At 41.5% G+C, this 21,168-nt stretch overlaps 1 protein-coding gene across 2 annotated transcripts in view; it reads right to left on the reverse strand.

Annotated features, from left to right (window-relative positions):
- LOC121673393 (ephrin type-A receptor 7) overlaps positions 1-14,470 on the reverse strand; it is a 139,086-nt gene extending 124,616 nt beyond the window's left edge. For both annotated transcript variants that reach the window (XM_042046680.1, XM_042046679.1), the window contains exons 1-3: positions 14,160-14,470; positions 10,105-10,169; positions 5,156-5,825 (exon numbers count right to left, since the gene is read on the reverse strand). In XM_042046680.1, the coding sequence (XP_041902614.1) occupies positions 5,156-5,825; positions 10,105-10,169; positions 14,160-14,256 (832 nt within the window). In that variant the 5' untranslated portion in view covers positions 14,257-14,470. The remainder of the gene's footprint in view (positions 1-5,155; positions 5,826-10,104; positions 10,170-14,159) is intronic.
- Between the last annotated feature and the right edge of the window lie 6,698 nt (positions 14,471-21,168).

Raw genomic sequence — 21,168 nt, forward strand, 5'->3', positions numbered from 1 at the left:
TGACCACTGAGAACACTAGCCATTTTGTGTTGCTTCATTTGGAAACCACTTTTCAAAGAGGTCATGTTTAACGTAGCTCCTTTCCCTTTCTATTCTCTGTGCTTTCACATCCAAAAAGCCAAAGAACACAAACAAAGTAGGTCAAAGAAATCCAAACTACTTAGAGAGACTAATAAATTTGTGAAGATTATCCTCTCTATGAACACTAGACTGGTCTGAAAAAAAGATATATCAAGAAAATATATCTTTCTACCACACTTCTCTAACAAGAGGGGAAAAGTCAGAAGACCACAAGGTGAATGATGGCCAAAACATTCAACTTTCTACAAATTCCAAAGGGGGCTTGAAGCAGAAATCAAAGCTCTGCATTTCATGGTAGAAACACCTTCAGTAATTCTTGACCATCTAGCTAGAAGGTCTTACTTTCACCTTAAAGTTTCTACTTTATTTTCCGGAATGCTGCTGGGATCCTTTGCAAAGATACTTACCTTTTAATGCTACTTTTTAATCAAATAGTTTATATTCAGCTGCATGTGGTGTCTGGTATCAGATCCCACTGACCTTTATTTAAAAAGGAACAGAAAAGTTATTTAATATGTTAGGGAATAAAAAGGGAAGGAGATAGATGCTCTGCTGTTGAACTTCTACCGGCTTCTGAGAAAATGACAAGACTCAGTGACACAGAGATACCCTCATTCTCTGCTCAGGTTCAATTAGCTGAAACTAATTACATTCTCTTCCCTAGAGTAATTTTGGAGGCAAGTGGAAGAAAGGTAACTCTTCTTCAAAAAACGAAACATTCAGAGTCTTGATGATATAAATGCCATTGAAACTTGAAATTTTCCCCATCTCCACAAAGCAAAAAATTTTCAAGTTAATAATGCAGGAATGTCAGCATAGGTTACTCAAGTTGCAGGTCACCCACAGCTTCTGTGACAAGCTCCCTGAGCTGAACTCTACATACACTCAATTCACAATATGTGCAACTTGAACTTTTTAGAAGCATGGTAATATTTGTTTTAATGACAACTTATTCACATTCCAGTCTTAATTCATTGACCTCTACCAATAAATTCATGGCACATCAGCTCCTAAATGGAGTAACATTAAAAAAACAAAACACACAAGAAAGAAAACAAACAAACAAGCAAGCAAACAAAAAACCCAGAACCACACTTACTTTACCACAAATATGCTGCACATAAGGCAAATTCAGTTTCTGGATCTGTTATCAAGTAATATCTTACAAAGCGAAGACATAAAAAGTTTGTCCCAAGAAGAAAAAAAAAAAAAGAGAGAGAAGGAACAGATGCAGCTTGCTCTTTGGCACAGTGTATAGCACTTGACAAAGTCTGGAAAGAAAAGCCTGTAGCTCCCTTTTTACCTCACCAAGACAAAATGTGCAAATAGCTATAATCCCCTCCGCATTTCGAGGCCAATAAAACAACTGTTAATGCATACAGTATTATAATACATTTAACAGTAAAATGTGCCCATTTGGCTTTCCCTATGAATTTGAATTTTTGGACTTGGTGCCCAGTCATCTATGTAATTTCTCAGTTCAGTAATATTAAGAGAAGATTCCTACCTTCTGAAATATCACTCTACTGCTCTGATTGAATAAATTTAATTCTCTCCCTCTCCACCCCCAACTAACATGAAACAGATGGAAAATACATTATACTAAAAGCTCTCATAGAATTATTTTCACCTTCAAATATCAATCACTGATTGCACTGTACTCCTTTACATGCATAACATATCAACTGAACTCCACTGTGAGAAAAAGTCCAAGTTAGACCTATTGGGAGTCCACTACAGTTGCTGAGAAGTCCATGGGCTTTTTGTGGCTGGCTTTTTTTTTGGTTGATTGGATGTAGTTTTTTCAGACGGTTGGCTGCTGATTTTTTTTCCAGAACAGATGCAATACATGGTGTTAAAAGAACTGAATATGTCTAAGTACCTTTCTGGTACCGCTGCTAGGTTCCCTTCAAGATAATCATTTAAAATACAGGACTTCCACACCTAAACCTAGTGCTACACACCAGGAGACCTAAGATCAACACTGAAGAAATAGTCTCCTTGTACATAAGCAAAACAATCTGCAACTGAAAGTTCAGAGGCTCACCTAGTTTTCTCATGTTTGTTTCACACAGCTTTAAGATCTTGCTTTAAATTGAATTTCTGAACTCTCTAAAATTTGGCTCTCTTATGTACATGTTAGACCACAGAGCTCACAAGGATTCTTTGGTACTCGTATAGTGAGAAGTAATCAGTGTACATCCAAAAGGGAAAAAAAAGAAGATAAACTCAGTTTGAAAGATCAAGCAATGAAGAGGGAACACATGGGACCTCATTTTCCAGGTTATGTGTTTCACCACTCACAACTGTTTTCTTCCTTATCCTTCCCAGCACTATAAGTTACTTACATTCATTAAAAAAAAAAAACAACAAAAAACCCCTTCAGTACAGACTTGTGTATAAATCAAAATTCAATTGTTTTAGTATATGAACTCAGTAAATTTCACAAACAGGAGAGGAGCTGTATGCAAAAGGAACACATTATTCAACCACAGACAGCCAATCAAGCTAGCGTAACACAAATGAAAATCCCTGCTGACTTACAGGCTGAAGAGCTATTTGGAACTACAATGTGGCCATCTACTCCTACCTTTGCTACAACACAGCTAGATAAGGTATTATTCTGTATCTTTAAAAGACCATGCTATTGTGTTAAGTTAATTCAGCAGAGCTTTAGCAAGTGCGAGAGAAGAATCACAGACTTCTGCCCATCCTGACAGAGCACAATGCTTTCTGCCCTGAGTAGTCCCAAAGAAGTCACGCAGCATGCCAGGTACAAAGTATCTGCAGAAGTGAGCCCTCAGACAGGGCTATAAAAGCTCTGGGTTAAGAAGCACACACCAACTTGCTTCTGCTTGATCTGTTACACAGCTTGACAGAAACAGATAGCCAGTTGCATTAGTGTCAATGTTCAGATAAGTTTCTCTCAATATCTGTCACAAAAAACAGACGCAGTATCAATGTGCCAGCTGTATTATCGGTCACTACATAATTGATCATACTTAATAACATCCTCGAGCCCAGACAGGACACACAGACAGCAATTACAAGCATGTGCCACAGTCACCCAGATCATTCTGACTCAGCTGCCAACTCAGCACGCACTCGACGAGTGCCTGCCTACCACCTTTTCCCTCTCAAACACATTAGCTTGCCTCAATATGGGGCCAGAGTTTGTTTTGAAACTCTTAACAGGATCACTGAAAGAAAAGAGGAAAAATACCATAAATGATCCTCTGGACTGCTTCCAGAGTAGCGTGTTCTCCTAGCGATTGCTTTGGAAGCAAGCCAGAAATGGGAAGTGTTCTTGCAAATGAGCACGCCACCAGGCTCAAGTACAAGTTATCATTTAATTCTTTTGTCAACATCAGCGTGGTTAGAAATTAAGAAGCCTGTTTAATAAACAGGTTACTTGAATTCCAGTTACCAAACATCACTTTCTTTTCTATCCATCCCCGCCATGCTCACTCAGCTCACGTCCCCCACCCCCTTCCTAACATACACTGGGGATATTTTGGATATTTTCTCTCCCTTATTGAAAGTCAAATAAAATTAGAATATTAATTACATCAATGATAACTAGCAAGTTAACTTAAAAAAGGAAAAAAAAATCAGTCACTCAGAAAAAAAAAATTCTAAAACCTCAACACAGACTTCTGTGGGATGCAGCACTTAACATTTTTAACAGACCTCTAATACAATCTACTGAACGGTTTTGTCAGGGAAGTTTTTCACATTACAATCACTCCTAATGAGATCACCCTCTGCAGTGTATAAGACTTCATCCCTTCCCAACAGACACAATGAAAGATTTGTGTGGAGTTGCAAAGGCCTCGGATCAACTCCACTCATTTCACCTTCCACTGAATTTCCTCGTAAAAACTCATCAAAAGCAGAACTGGTTTTTTTAATGAGGACAAGCAATTAATAAAGAGACTCGTCTACTTTGTTTTAGGGTGTCCCTAATCCTCTACAGATTTTGAAGTCCTCACACAGGCACCTCAGACTCAGTGAGTGCTGCAAACTTTGTTTTTGAGATTGTATGTTTCTCCTCTTCATAGATTTGTAGGGTATTTTTTTCCAGTTTTTCACTTACAATATTTCTCACCAACAAATGTCTACCTATCTTGCAATAAACATATGGTGATATATAACTCCTTGTGTTATCTTGTGATAAAAATAATAGTCCTTGTATTAAATGTGCATGAAAATAGCTGTTTTCAAACAAACTACAGGTTCTCTTATTTTTACTGGAAGCAAAGACAATAAAATATTCTTTCTCATGCTAAGCAGAAATGTCTTATACCTGTAGCCCCAGTGACAGCAATGCTAAGGGTAAGTAGAATTCTAAGAACATGGTTAACTGCATTAGTCTGAATCAGGAAGTACAACTCAATAGTCTCTGATCTGCCACTATTTTAAAACAATCACAATGATCCCACTGCAAGCCAAAAGCCTAGTTAGTTTTGTGCAAAAAAATTATAGAAGGAAACCATACTTTATTCTTAAAATTGGATATTCTGTTTGAAATATCTATCTTGTGTTAGAATTTTCACACACTTGACACAAATCTCTAGATCGGTTTTGATTTTGTGTGTATTCTTCTCATTACTAACCAACCACACCCCATTCTGTTTACTACATCCATTTTAATTTCCTTAGAATTCTGTCAGAGATCATGTGAAAGAACAAACGGTTCACCTAATCATACCTGTCATTATTGATACAATATTCTGTGATAGGTAGGACTTACTCAGCCTTACCAAGAGCTCCAAGAAACGACACCTTAACCAGTTCATAATGTTAGTCCTGAACCTATCTTTTTACTTCTCACAACTTCAACTTTTTTCTTTAAATTTGAAAGTGCATTATGCAACCACTGATTTTCATAATCAGACAGAATGATTTAGATTAACCAGTGTAAACTTTACAGATTGAGGATCTGAAAACTTTAAAAGCAGACTGATGATGCATTTCTCTTGGGAAAAAAAAAAAGGCAAATAAAAGAAAAAAAAAAAAAGAAAATCTGGTAGAACATGACCTGTAATTTACAGCAAGTTGTGTGTTTACTTACGTTCACACGTGTCTCCTTTCTGCTGGTATCCTGCTTTGCAGATACATTTTCCAATAGGCACTAACCATTCTCCCTCCGCACTACAGTGCATCTTCGGCGAGTTCTCCGCCTCCTCCTCCGCACTGCTGACACAAGTTCCTCGCACTTCAACTAAAGAGGAAAACTCTGAGCCAGTCACTGTGTCAGGAAAAATAGCTAAGTTCTCAATGATGGACCAGCACTTCTTGTAGTAGACTTTGACAGAGACCAAAGCAATGCAGGCCCCTACGTCCTGAAATGCAAGATAGAATCCTTTTTTGGACAAAGGTCCAATTTCTCTCACCTCTGTGTTAAGTTTCATTTTTCTCTCCCCAAGATCACCCTGGGTAAAACTTTCATCTGCTGCAATAGTGTCTATTTTTACATATTGGTTTTCTCGGATATTCCTGCCAGTGTCGTAGTCTGTTTCATAATAATACAAGTTAAAAGTTTCTTTACAAGTCCCCAGAACTCCAGGAAGACTGTTACAATCCCTCAGAGTGAATTTCAGTTCTACAAAAATCCTTTGTGCATTGCTTTTTGCAATCCAGTTAGTCCGAAGCCAGTTGTTTTGGTTTGATTCCATCACCTGGCATACCTGGTATGTTCGTATAGGAGTGTAGTTTTCATCCAGTCCACTAATTTCTTCCCACTAAAACGATAACAAACAGTTAGTAATAAACAAGAAGTATGTCACCAGATGTAACTACTGTGTATTTTAAAAAGCTTCACACAACCCATGTCTCCCTTCTTTTTAACAGTAAGTTATTGTTAAAAATACTTTTAAGCACCTAAAGGAAGAAAATATATATTAATGCAGGAGTAGGCTCTCTCTCCCTTCATGTCTTTCCCACATACAACTTCAAAAATCATTGTCATATCATGGGCACATTTGCAAAAGGGCAGCTTCAGAAAAGGCTGTTTAGCATACCAGGTTCTGATTTCACCCTGAGCTCACACACATTTCTTTAAGGTCACAATGGTTTTGAGTAAGCAAAGACCAAAAGGAGGGAGGCAGTTTCTCTTCCAAAGAAACCTAACATCAGTGAAGTCTTAGAAACTGAAATTGCTTAGCATTAGAGTACATAAAACTTGTGCATGTAAAACTTCTGATGAAACTTGCAGTTGTACAGAAAGCATGGAATCAAGGTCCTGAAACTCATCAGTCAGATGATTCCCACCCCTATGTGATCAAAGTGGCATAAAGAGAGAGCAAGAGAAAATGGACAGCATTAAAAATCTGAAAGCAAGAAAACATTTTGGTTGTCTCCATTTTGTTCAGTCCACCTTCTGTTATATCTACAACCTGAAAGGTAAGCGGCAGCTCCTCCTCACCTCACCTTTTATCCAGTGGCTGCACCCATGTTAGAAGGGGCAAACTTCATTTAGCTGGGAGTTCAAATAAACCATGAGACTACACACAGAATTAAAAACAACCCATATGACTGAAAGTTCACTGGTTCAAAGCCTGAGTTTTGTGGATGTTCCCTCTTTAGGTTACCAACTGTGTAATGAGCTGGTAAGCCTTTAACAATCCCAGAGTCTTTAACAGCCTTTGGTAGCGTGGGAATTTGCATCTCCAGCAATGGCAAACCTTCCACTGGAATCAACCAGGCAGATCTGCCCAGGTGTAACCAAAGCAATCCTTATTTCTCACCTTTTTTCACATTTCTTGTAGCATTTCAGTGCCTGAAGAAACTGCAGCTGTAATAAATTTGAGGAGGGGGGCTGAGCTATTGTCACCCCAGGATACGGGCAACCATGACTTCCCTGGATGGCACTTAGCCCTCTGGCCCTGTGTCAATAATGCACTTAAGCTCATGCTTAAGATCAGTGACTGTACTTATGAGCTTAATGGTAAGCACATGCTTAAGTGCTGTGTGGGACTCGTATAGTCAGCACCGCTGCAGGATTGTGCACCCACTGACATTCCTCACACCGGCAACCAAACATGGAAGGCATTAGTTTCCCAGATCAGGAGCCACACAGTGTACATTACTCTGTAAGCCTATTTGACAGCAAATGAGACCATTTTAATGTTGTTGTCTGTTTCAGAAAAAAACAGATGTGGCTGAATTGGTGCTGGAAGTTATCACCACAAAATATATCACAGCTGCAGATGCTGAAATGCGCAGAAGTTGTAAATATCAAAGCCCATTTCAAGGACCTACAGTTAATATAGATGAGATACATATATGGCATTATACATGCACATGGTATAAAGTGATTGAAATAGATTATTAAATGCTCATGGAGTTAACTGAAGTGATTGCATATGGAACTGTATTAACCTCTGAATAAAATAAAGTCTATCTTCGTAACAGATTTATTAGAGCTGAATGAGTCATTTTTGTTCACCTCTATAAGAGCTAGAACAAACAAGAAAAAAAAAGAAAAAAAGGGGCCCTGGACCGAGAGGGGTTTGGCTACACCACAATAATAAAAAAAAACATCTCCCCATTAAAAAAAAAATCCCATCAAGATGACAAAAAAGGCACAAAACCTAAAATTTTGGTGATTTTCATATTCTCCATTTCATATCAGGAAGTGCTATGTCCTTTGCAGTTTCTTTGAGATGGTGTGGGGGGTTTTTTGTTTTATTTTTTTATTTTGTGTAAGCATTCTTCCCTTAAGACACCAAGCCAGATTCTGCAATAAGATATTCAGTAAGACAATGCATTGTATCTTTGACATGGAAGTAACTCTCATGCACCACACAAGAGAATCAGTCTCCTTGAGTTTTGATGTGGACTGCTCCACCAAAAAAAAAAAATCACCATTCTCCCCCCAAAAAACAAAAAAAAAAAAGGCAACACACAAAATAAATTTTACAAAATTAACCTACACTTCATGATACAATACAAATGAGTTTTCTCAGAGTCAAAATCCCACTACATGAGACTAGCTAGCATCAAAGACATTCTTATGTTACAGTCAAGGAAAATACTACAAAAAACTAAATTCACACAAGAAGCGCTACTTTTTGTGATCCCTAGCATTAAGCACTGGAACTATTTTTTCATACTTTCCCAAAGTCAAAAAAATAAGGAAATATGATTCATGATGCAATTATGTAATCAGGGCACTCTGAAAGGGGAAAAAAAAAATATCAGTACTTCAAGATGTTTTCACCTATGGCAGCTGAGGTCACCATTCATTGAAGTCTTCTTAGAGTGAGCAATTTCACAGAAAGAAAACTCCACTTTTCTTTGTCCTACTGCAAAATATGCCGATATACATGCAATTCTATTTGAATATGCCCTCTTCTATTGGTTTCAATTTATGGTACTTTAACTTCTTAGTTATCTTAACAGTGTTAAATGTAGCATTTGCAGTTGAATGAGGCATTTAACGAGTGTCTAACTGATATATTCTGTGCTGTGATGATGCATTAGTTTCCCTCAATATTTTCTGTCTATTCCCACAGTGTCTTTGTTGCATAGTAAATAATTCAGTAATTAAAACTAGAAAAACATTTATTTTCAAAATTACATTATTAAAATGGTACTTTTATGTTAATTTACAGGCAACTTTTTCTGAACATATTCACACATACAAATCTAGCCATTAGTTTTGATTCTCTTTTGCTGATTGAAATCAGCTTCTACCCCTGAACTTGCCTTTTACTGTTTGTTGAATTTGACTCTACTTTTATCTTTCAGTACGCTGACATGTGTAACATGTGTTGACATGTCTTTCATTATCTACAGGTTAGCTCAATATAAGTGCCACCAAGCTAATCTTTCAAACACCTCTGGTAAAGGCTTCAATCAGTGCAAAATGCTAATGCTGAGGTTATTAGCCATCATACACATTGAGCCTGCATTACATTCCCTCTGAAGTCCTCAGATTAGTTTCCAGTTTATGCTGGCATTGATACTACAATCTTGGTTTTAAAGAAAGACACTTTCACATTCTCATTCTTCTTATTTAAAGGATTTGTTACACTTTTACATCCCTACTCACACTTCACGCTCTTCTGGCTCCAGATTTCTTAATGCACTGAAGATTAAGGGACTGATCCCTCAAGTTCTTGTTCATGCAAGGCGTCACAAAAGATTCAGCAAGACTGTTTCCATGAGCAAGAACTGTTCATATAATTTATGATTTGTCAGAATGAGTTCATGTAGGACTGAGTTAAGGTAAGACAGTATATCCATTATATCTTTCTGAAAATGTTCTTCCTCAAGGCTTGAGGAAGAAGAGGTTTTTCAACACTTCTAATTCAGACTGAAAGCAGCATTTATCAACTTTACAGATACAATAAATAAGACACTAACACTGATGTTTCTAAACATCTCATTTTTTATAATGATGTATTTTACAATGGTACATTTCGTAGAGTGCCATGAGATTCATTTGTATGCAAGCTGGAGGTGGCCTTAACCACATAATTCGTGCCTAGTTCCAGATATTGAGGTCCTCAAGACTTAGGGATGTTTCAAGTTTGGAATGTCATTTCAAACACATCTGCAATATAAATGTTTTTATTTTAGAGCACTTGAATCTGTGCTATTCAATTACAAAGAAAACATCGTAAACATATTTATGATCACCCATTCTACAGAAAATTAAAAACATATTTTTAGAAAGTTTCCACACAGAAGCAGATCTGTTGTTTCTAAAGGAAGAAAAAAGAAGTGATTTAAAATACTGTGTTACAAATATACAGTGTAATCCTTTGTACAGCACAAAGAAATACACTACAAAACATAAAGGTACCAAAAGTTTCCAAAAAGCCACTTGTTTTTAATTAGCTTGTACATTTGTACACTGTAACCTGAGGTTTAATTCTAAAAATGAAGCCATAAACACTTGGTATGATTACTGAAAGAAATACGAGAGGGAGCTAGTTTAAAGCAGGTCTTTCAACTGCTTCAGTAAAATAACTACTCATCCTTAGGAACTTAAGTTTTGCCTGTAGTACTTACCCCATTGGGAGGAGAGGAAATCCATTCCAACTCTGTCTGTTGTGCTTTAGAGTCCAGCAATATTACTAAAAAAAAAAAAAAAAAAGAAAGAAATGAAATTCCACAGCTTGTTAAATATAACAAGGGGTGGGATATAAAACTAAGGAACAAATTAAGAATTTTAAAAAGTGATGGAATGAATATAATCTTTGTAAAGACTAATATTTCTTCTTCATATTATTAAAAAAATTATCTGCAATCACAACTAGGCATTTATTTGTAAATAGACAATTAAATTATGTACCATTCACATACAAGCAGATATACATAAATCTTTATAATTTCATTGCTTAAAAAAAAGTGAGGGGTTTTTTAGTGCTCTGAAGTGCTACTAATCAGTCATTAAGATGCATGCTCCCTCCCTCTCCTTTTTCATAAGGACATTTTCCATATGCTGGTTATTACAATCAGCTTAAAGCACACAGACACACAAACATTTCAACACATTTCCAAACCGATTTAGACGGGACTGGTCTATACCTTGCCGAGAGTCGCACTGAAAAAGCAATGGTCTTTTTTGAGTGTCAAAGTGAAAAATACTTCCCTTTGGTGATAATGCAATAATTCTGCAAATAAATGACAACCACGAATACAGAAAAAAAAAAGACTCTGCAATTACCTCACACCTCACATACACAAAATCAGACTAATTCACTTTATAGTAATAGCTTCCTAAAATCTTCATGTCATGGTGACATTTATATACACAAATGTATCAGTTCTAGCAGCACCACAATTATTTTCAGCTAAATGTAACCCTACCTCCAAAAGTGGTTAATCACAGCCTAATAAACCAACTCTTTAGTAAAATTCCTAATTTTAACCTATTCCGTATATCTTTAGCTATAAAGCTATTTATAGCTTTACACATAGCATTTATGCACTAAGATATTTAGATGTGTGACTTAAGGGTGTAACTTGAAGCAACTTTTGTCAGGTCTATTGAAACAATTTTAATTCTGGCTTTGGTTCTTTCTCCAAGCAGAATTTAACACAAAATTTCAGTGAATTACTAAAAAGATAAGATGCCTAAAAAAGTTATTTCATACAGTAATACATGGAATGTTAGATGCACACAAAACGGTAGCTTCCAGGCCTGTATTTCAGTAATGAAGTGGAACTACTCATTAAGGAAGTTTGATAGTCTCCCTCTAGAAAGATTACCTGCTTATATCATTAAGGTTGGATTCAAGGGGCTTTACTTTGTAACACTTTCTTTAGAAAAGCAGGTGGTATAAGTGGCTTGTTAAAAAAGAACACTTATAATGGTATGAAAAAAAAGGTACCACCAAAAATTTAACCGTTTCAGCACCAGCACAATACACTATGGCTGCAATTCATTATACTTTTTATTTGGCAGTAATTCTCCATCACGTAGCAACGGGTGAGCACATCAGAGAAAGAAAAGACAACAAGCAAACAAAACAAACAAAAAGAAAACCCACAAAGAAACAGGAAAAAAAAAAAAAACCCAACACACAAACCCCTGCTCTGCAAACACCCCTGGCAAAGAAATCCTGGCGTTCCTTCTGGCATCCAAAGTTACCGGGGAAGAGCTCTCCAAGCCAGCGGCTGCTGCCCTGCTCCCAGCCCGGGGAGCCCCGTGGCCGTCACGGCTCGTTCAGCAACGCGGGGAAGAGATGCGGGGGAACAGCGCCGCGCCCCGCGCACTCCGCCCGTAGCCGCGGGGGATCCGCAGCCTCCTGTGCTCGGAGAGCACTGGGACCCCAGCGCGGTCCCTCCGCGGGGGAGCTGCTCCGCGGCGCGGCGGAAAGCGAAAGGAGGCAGAGAGGTGGCGGGCGAAACGCGGGGGCGCGGCCGCGGAGAACGGGCTCCGCGGGGCTCCGCGCAGGCGGGGAGCAGCGGCCTCTCGCCTCCGCGGGGAGCCGCAGTCGCGCTCCGGGCGCTGCGCGGAGCTGCGCGCAGGCTGCCGAAGAGCGGGGCTTGGCTGCCCCCGCCACACCCCCGACAGCCGCGGTTTTGGGAGGAAGCGCCCGGGGCAGCGACCCCAGAACGGAGCCCCGAGCTCTCGCAGCCATGGAGCGAAGGGACAGCCTTCTCCCCGTGTCTGCGCTTGCCACGAGGGTCCCGGCCGCTGGCGTAGGGCTCCGCAGGTAACGCGGTCACTCCCTCGCTTAGAGAGACAGGCGGACCCTGCCCCGTTCCTCTCCAGCATCTCACCGCGGTTTCTACTGAGCTACAGAAGGGAAACTCGGAAAACTTTTCAGCCTCTTACACCTCCCATCCGCCTTCCGTACCCAGCGGGGAGGGGTAGGAAACCAAGCGGGGCTGATGCCGCCACCGGCCCTTCGGCGAGGCCCGCGGTGAACCTGCAAAGTTACTTCCTTTTTTTTTTTTTTTTTTTTTTTAACCCTCTCTTTGTTTCTCTGTTCCGCGGAGTTTTCTGTGCTTGCAGCAGGTAGCCGCTATCAATCCCTGTCTGCCGCTCGCCCCCTCCTGACCCTCCTTTGGCTAGGTGATTTTCCCCGAATATACAGACATTATACATGCACACTCCTAGGTATAGATGCATATATATAACCACCCACACACGTATAATACAGAAAAAACCGGGACAGGCTACTGCTGGGAAGCACCGGCATAGACCCGATCACGGAGCAATCCGTAGGGCAGAGCGGGGCAGGCAGTCCGCACCCTCCCCGCCTGCCTCCCTGTCCGTCTGCCCGGCTCTTCCCCGCTCCGCACCCCACGGCTACGCGTTAGTGCTCCCCGTGTGAGGGTGTCTGCTTTACAGCCCCTCCAAATAAACTTTCGAAATGCTGCTACGGAAAGGCTCCCTCCTCTTTTCCTCTCTAACCTCGCCATCGACTTCGTCTTTTAATGGCAGAGGACATTTTAATTGAGGTATTTCTTTAAGCTCCAAATGATATTTTATTGCATGCCAGAGGTTTGATGAAAAATACTGATGCATCCAGCTGAGGCGGGGGGGCGGGGGTTGGGGAACCCCAAACGTATACATATGCAGAGGTACCGAAAATGCCCTGACTCCCCCTTGCCTGTCATGTCGCGTGTGTCGTCCCCCCTCCCGCTCCCCCCGCGAAGATGGAGACGGACCTTCGCCTTCGGCTGTCAAGCGCGAGCAGGGCGCTCCTTTAAATCATTTCAGATTTTCTCAGCGTGAAAAAAGAGATTCCCAGATGGGCTTTGTGAATTGATTTTAAACACCTCCATCAGTCTCTGATACAAAACTGCCTGGATTGTCTCCGTGCGCGGCGGAAATAAATGTGCGGGGTTCGCCTTACACAGATACCAGTATTGGACTGATGGGAACCGGGAAGCCCCGTTGTGATACGCAGATAGTGTAAAACACCCATCCCTAAACCTCTCTCTAGCGATGCCGGGGGAGAGCACACGTTGCAGGCACACGACGCCAGGCCGTATGTCCCCTCTAAATACCTGTCCAGCCGACATGGCCGGGACACGCAAAACTGCGCCCCGATGCTCCTTCCCGCGGTCTGTGCCCGGCCCCGCTGGGCCGGAGCGCTGCAGGCCCCCGGTGGGAGCGGCGGGGAGCGCCCCGCAGCCCCAGCCCCGCGCCGTGCCTTGCCTCCCACCAAACGTCCCGAGCCCTAAAAGTCAGCCCCCAGCCCCTGCCCAAGGGAGCAGCGAGGTAACCCGCCCTCCCTGCACCTCCTAGGGAGGATCAGGGCTGGCACGGGAGAGCGACGCTCCCCTGCACGGATCCCCGGGCCGGGGGCTCTCCCAGCCCCATTCCGACTCATCACGTGCAAATGCCTCACAAACCTCATTCCTGGGAGCAAAGGCAGTTGTCCCGGTCCCTCACACATACACACGCACAACCCCCAGTGAATGCCGTGCTTTTTTCCTCCCTCCCACCTCAACTAAAAAGTCTTTTTATCTTTTTTTTTTTTTCCTGAGAGGGGGGCTGACAAGCAGCTGGCACGGGCAGGAAGGTCCCCTGCTAAGCCACCACATAGACTTCGTGGGCAAAAGCAATAAATAAGCCCAAACTTTTGTTTTCTGCATCACCTTACCTTCTTTTGCAGCCTGTGCCTCCCCCGTGTGTGCAAAGCGGAACAGCCAGACGGAGCACAAAATAATCCAAGAAGGGAGCCTACTTTGGAAAGCCATGGTGCAGGAGCGGGGTGATTTTATATTTCTAGCTCTCTATTTCTAGACACTGCCACTGCCGCCGCTTGGTGGGTGCTAGAGGACGGTGGAGAATTTGCTGTGCTAGTCTGTGGGTCGGCGCTCCCTCCCTCCAGGCTGCCTTTCTCTTTCGCCTCCTTCTCCTCCACCTCCGCGCCGCTGCCCGGCTCCCGCACCGGGCCGGCCGCCCGCCAGCCCCGACTGCAGCCCGGCCGCCCGCGCCGCGCGCCGATAATATCAATGAGGGCGGGGGGGCGGGGCCTCAGCGGCGGGGCGGCCCGTCCCTCAACGTGACCGACAGCCACCGCCGACCAATCAGCAGCGGCAGTCGGTGGCCGGCGGGCCGAGCTGCCCCCTGAGTCGCCGCGGCAGGGGGGGCGGGGCCGGCGGCGCTGGCCAATGAGCGCGCGGCAGTGTCGGGTGTCCGCCAGTGCCGGGGAGCCGCGGGCTGCGCGCGGGGCGCCGCGCCGGGACGGAGGGGCCGAGCCGCGAGCGGGGAGCCGAGCCCGGGCCGCTCCCGGCGCTGTCCCGCGCGCCTGGAGGCGGCCGCCCGGATCGTCCTGCGAGCAAGCGGACGTCCGTCCATCCGTTCCTCAGGGTTCCGTGTGCTCTTCCCGGGTCGCAGCCGCCGGGGTAGCGCGAGAGAGGGGTCCCGGCCAGGGTCCGGCCAGAGCCCAAAGCCGAGCCGACGTCGGCGGGTCCCGGCGATGCCCTGGCGCGGTGCCCGCCCGTGGCCGGGTTGAGCGCGCACCTGGGTTACTGCCACCGAAAGAAAAACTTCAGCAGAAGCTGTGGGATGGTGCCCCGAGGCAGCCCTGCCACAAAAATCAAGTTCCTCGGGGCTGACATCACTTGGGATCCCTTCCCTCTGTTGCGTTCGTGTTTTCCGCCCCGCGTCTCCGGGTTGCCCCAAATAGGAAGAACAGGTTTATGGCAATATAGATATTACTTGGGATGGGGAAGGAACGGCTGCTTCCCCCCTGCCCTCTCCGGTTGTAACCTGAAGCGCGTGTAATCCTCTAACAATGAGACAATTTAAATAGGAGGGGGAGGGGAAAAAAAAAAAAGTGAAACCCGAGGGAGAGAGGAACTTGCCTGATCTTTCTTGTCAGCGCTCACCCTGCAGACCGGGAGAGCTTTTTCCGGGGATCCATCATGCCCCCACCCCTCCGCTTTCCTTTCTCCAAACACACCCCTCGCTCCTTCAACGGGTGAAACAACTGCGGGACGGACACAAAAACTTACGGCTCCCGGATGAGGCCGCGGAGCGGAGCGTGGTGCGCGGGGCACGGTGGCGCGGTGGGAGAGCTCCTCTCCCGAGCCGCGCCGGGACCGGGGCCGCGCAGCCCCCGCGGCGAGAGGCGACGGCCCCGGCTGCGGGCCCCGCTCCGCGCCCCCTGCGCATCCCCTGATCGAACCCTGCTTCCAGCTCTGTCCCGCGCAACCTTCCCGGGGCCGATGCCGGGCGGCACGGACCGGGTTTTGTACTGCTCCGCTAAAAGTGCATCGTCGTGTCCTTTCGGAGGATAGATACTGCGATGTAAACAGAATAGGTGACTATCGTCTCGGAAGCAAGCGAAGGCAACGAAGACAGGGGGGTGTAATTGCAATTCGGTGGCAAGATTATGCGAGAATCTGAAACAAGCCTTGCGCAGATGCAGATCCTGATATAGAAAATGTTATGCCATAAATGGGAATTTAAATTATGAGAGGTTTGTTTATGGAACCTTTAGGTAGATAAGGCAAAATTAGAATTACTGCTGCTAGTAATAACAATAATACAATGCTCAGCATTGATGGATAAACAGCCACCATACTCCGGGCTTTGAGCACTTTCCCTGTGGGCTCCTTGTTACTTCCAAGAAGGGTGTAGAGCGAGGCTCCAAAATATGCTGTATTTCTTTCACTTGCTGAATAATTAATATGGCTTAGAATATGACAGTTTTTGTGTTTCATTCAGAATGCTCTGTTGATACTTTGGATACCATTAGTGTAGGCATAGTACAGACTCTTGATTTTCTTCTCATCCTCTGTCGTCTGTCATTCCCATCCTCATGCATGTGTACTCAGAAAGAGGAGCTATATAGAACAGTGAGTAGGCTTATCTTCTTTTAGAAAGGCTATTTTAAATACATGCAGGGATTTTGTGACTTCTTGGCAAATTTTCATGGGTGAAATTAGTTTTCATGTTGCATATATTGTAACAGTGATTAAAGAAGATGTAGGAAGTCTTCAACCTAGTTAGTCCTCGTCAATTTCCTAGCATGAAGTGCTAGCATTTTACTACATCACTTAGCCAAAAAGATAATTTTTAACTTACAGAGTCAACTAAAAAATGCGTTGAGGCTTTGAATGACCGTGTTTATAAAAATGTAGAAACTTGCTAAATGGACAAATTTACAGGAGAAAGGCTTAAATAGTAATGAGATGTATTCCTGTCCTTCATACATAGGATTAGGCCAGACAGTTATTTTTGTTGTCACCTGCATTTATACAGGTTATACTGTACTGTTTTATATAATCTAATATTGTGTGTGTATGATATATGTATTGGATCTGTACATATGCAAGGATTCTCAAAGTTATGTAAATACATTAACCACACAAAGGATATGTGTGTACATGAGTGAGTGGATAAAAAAATTAAATAAGAGATTAAAGAAAAATGTATATTCTTCTTCCTGCTCAACTAATTTTAAATGCCCTGTCTTCCTGATAACTGTAAATTAAGCTAAAGATGACATATTATATGGACTGCTTTGTTAAAACAGTCGTGGATGTATTCACTGTTACACCAAAATGTTCCATATACATTTAGAGTGTCTGTTAGTGTTGGGGGTGGTGTTTTGTGCTTCTCACACATTAAATCTTTGTGAAATTGATGAAGAATTTGAAATCTTTTTTGTTTTCCTCTGTTTATTTGTAGTGTTTTCTAATACTTCATTGTATTCTGTAGGATGCACATCCTGTATTGCATCTCACCCAGCTGTGTTAGATCTTCTGCAAAGAAAAACAGAAAAGTGATATAATACAACTGAACAAAAATACTCAAGCTAAATGGACTACAATCCTCAGATTTGGATTTTCCTTTCAGCAGAAAACCTCTGAGAGAAGAAGGGGAAAAAAAGGTAAAAAAAAAAAGAATCTGGGAATATCATTCAATTCAATGTGTTACTATTCAGGCACCACTAAAGGAAATGTTTAATGGGAAAAGAACAATGTAATCCAAGATTGTCTCTCTATGGTTTTACTCTGGTTTGTCCTTTTTCTCCTAACCCCAAGACTGTAGGCCAGATTCTGTCTATTATTTTTACTTGTAGTTAGAATGATTTTCTTGACATTACCGAGCTTCCCTATGCTGGTACTAACCTCATATTAGCTGAGCTTCTCTATACTCAACTGCAAAGCTCTAAGCAGACTTTGGAGAAATATTTAAATAATTTCTTCCTCCTTAAAATTGACTATCTTCACCACAACTCGATCTGAAATTGTGGTACAAGAAATATAGGATGAATTCTAGGGGTAGACAAGCATGCATAAAGTAATGAGTGTCATTTGAAAGTTGCTACAAAGTTAGGTTTTCACAAATTTCCTTTTTTCAGGATTCACCCATTCTTTCTTTCCTACTTTGTGCAGGGCTGAAGTGAAATTTCAGTAGTTTCAAAAAGGTATTGAAGGTTAGCCTCAGACACAGTTTCAGTAAATGATATTGAGTATTGGTTCTGTCCACAGGAGAATGATCCTTAAACTGGTTTTGACAAAAACCTCCTTGAACTCTGTTTTACAGTAGCAAAAGAAGAAATTAGGTTTAAGTAATAGAAGAAGATCTTTCAAGCCCTGAATTTTTGATCTTATTCTAAGCAATCCCTAAGCAGTTCTTTATCTGTGCACAAGATTTTCTATGAAACGTGTAGTACACATTTCTTTGCATTTTTTTCATTTTTTGTATCCTTTTTAATATAAAATTCAGTGGCTTTGTGACATTTGACTTATAAGTAGTATATGTATAATAAATCATTATATCAGACTTTGCATTTAGTTTTACAGATGTAATGGCACTTGCATTCCAAATCTGGACCAGGGAAGAATTTTCCATACACTATTTCAGATGTTCTGGTGGATTTATAAGTCAGAGTAGCTCTATTCTAGTAAAGAAGAAAATGTATTAAATAAATATTTTTGGTTCATATAGAAATTGTAAAGAATCAAGACTGTATTGTTTGAAAAGCATGCTCATATAAAAAGTTTTTTTTCTAGTTAAAATGCTGGTTTGGTTTTGGGTTTTTTAAAACTATTTTAGTTAACACAAATCAAAAATAGTTCCATAAAGCTTCACACTTTAAAGTCTTTACTTATATCAGAACGGTAATAAAAATTCACTGTCAAATTTTCTCTTAAGAGATTTAAAGTTGTACTGTGCTAAATAGATACATAGATCATGTTTTCCAAATCTATGAATTTTCAATACACTTTCAGAAACACTGTCCAGAAATAGAGGTATGATGGTGTGTCATCTTGCCATTTAATGGAAATTAAATACATTCTATAAAACAGTACAAATTAAATTCACATTAAACATATAGTGAACATAAAATGCTTTTGCCTTTCCCAAGGAACAACAGCAGAGGTGTACAGGGTCCAAAAGTATGCTGCATTTGGGTCCTGTGAGACATCTTTCCCTGATAAACCTGAATTTGGAAACTGCTTTTTTGAGGAACAAGAGCCTTTGGAGAACATACTGTCTCTTTGTTGATCATTCTTCAGAGACTGTTAGTATATCACATTGTGCTGTGGACCTTCCTCTGGGAAGCTTGAGCAGGACAAGCCAGTGCCATCATCCTGTGATAGCATCTGGAGATATTCTGAAAGGAGATAATTTGCCGTTCTCACCTATGAATTAAAGGAGTGTCTTTGTGTCCAGGTGCAACAAGAAATATCCACACATATAAGTTCTTTGTTGAGTTCAATTCTTTGTGAGATTTAAAGCTTCAATTTTCCTATGATGTTTGTCATACTAAAAATTGTGCACAGAAGAGCCTGACCATAAGGGCAGCTAAATTGTAATTTAGTTAATTAGTTGTAAGTAACAGATAAACTCTAGCAATATGCTCCAGTGAGGTTGGTATCTTCCTGTTCTTATTCAGTACAAGTGACATCCGATCACTTCCATCTGTGACAGTGCTAGATTCTTCTTTCAGCCCAGCTGAGGTGAAAAATCAGACCCAATAGATTTCCTGTTTCCATATATTACTTTCTCTTACAGTCAGTCTCAATCTCTCAATTTCCTTCTGTGAAAGAGCATGAAAGCATCTCTTCTTTCAATCTCCCTTCTGTGTTAGGAGGTAGGAGGGGAAAGGATAAAAGAACAGATGCAATAACCCTTATTTAGTTCTGAAAGAGAAACTACAGATTGCAATGGCAGGAGTTCCAGTGCTTTCACCTCTAGATCCAGGAAGTGTAGTGATGTGGAGCATCACTACTGACAGGAAAGCTGCCAAAGTGTATGTGAGAAGGTGTTCCTTGAAGTAGAATAATTTAAGGATTGCATCTCTCAGGAGTACAACCCTCTGCAGATTTCCCTCTTTGCCGTCTTTCATGTATTCTCATACTGTGTCAAGTTTCTGTGCAGATATACTGCCACTTCAGTCCTGGTCTGTGGCTTTACCTCTCCCCAAAACTGATCTCTCATTATCCACTTCAAGTAAACTAGATTTCTGACAAGTAATACACGTACTAATTTGTGGAAGCTTGTTTTGTCCTCAGATACTTGATGCTTGCCAGATACACTAAATCACAAGACCTTACATATTTTATCTCCTTTAAATATGAAAGTGCATGTGATAGTGTGTTTCATGGGTAAGTAATGCTTTATTCAGAGTGCATTTCTTTTTGGCTTGAATTTGCCAACTGTAGTTTCAGGATGTGATTTCTTTAGTATTTACCATAGTGTGACAAAATTAATAGAAGTACCTAACAAACTGTCTTTATACAGTCAATTCTGGTTTGTCTAGAGTAGTAATTTTCTGATACAAATGCAGGGATGATGCAAATCCTCTATAAAATTAAGCCACATGGCTTTATAATGAAGAAAATAGGCTTTGCTGTAGTAGACCCTAAAGGGCAAGCTAACCCCTGCCTGGATCAGTAAATACAGACAGAAGTATAAATCACAGTATCGCAACATTGCCTCTGGTCCCCTTTTGTCCTTCATGCAACCAGATTAGCTATCTCTATCCCATGAAAATGTGCACCACAAAATGGATAATTTCATCCCACTCACCATTCAATAGGGTTTTGGGGTTTTTTTTAATTATAATTATATAATGCATTTGCCAAGCAATTTCTTAGTTGTTTCCTGTCTAAGGTCTCAGCTCAGATAATGTTTTCCTCATGTAAGTGGTTCCATTGATCTAGGTGAGAGCTAGGTGATACTCCAGCTGAATGAGAGTGACACTCTTAACTAAACACTAAGTATCTTTCATGCTCTTTCAGGTGAAAAGCACTTAATTTCAAGAAATCCTTTATTTGTCCTTTTGCACATGTTTTTCTTGAGAAGGTGATTTGAACTGTAGTGATAAAAAGAGTTAAATGGTGCAGTGGGGTGTGGTTCCTTATACATCATTTTTTTTTTTCTGTTGTAGGTTTTGGTTGTTTTGTGGGGTGGTTTCAGTTTGGGATTTTTTCTGTTAGGGGTTGTTTTGTTTGTTTTGCCTTCTTTTCTTTTTTTCCCTAATGATGGCACAATAAGCAGTTGTCACTGAGCTGTAGTGTTGCTAGTGATGTCTAGGTCTTTTTCTTAAGTGCTTGCAATGAATTTAGAGCCCATCAATGTGATTGAATAGTTGATTTTTTTTTTTCTTTTCTCCTTCTTTCTCATGAATAACATGGCAGCTG

This window comes from Corvus kubaryi, unplaced genomic scaffold (genome assembly GCF_017639235.1).
Source record: "Corvus kubaryi isolate FWS band 111438036 unplaced genomic scaffold, C.kubaryi_AGA036_p1.0 65378, whole genome shotgun sequence".
NCBI classification, from domain to species: domain Eukaryota; kingdom Metazoa; phylum Chordata; class Aves; order Passeriformes; family Corvidae; genus Corvus; species Corvus kubaryi.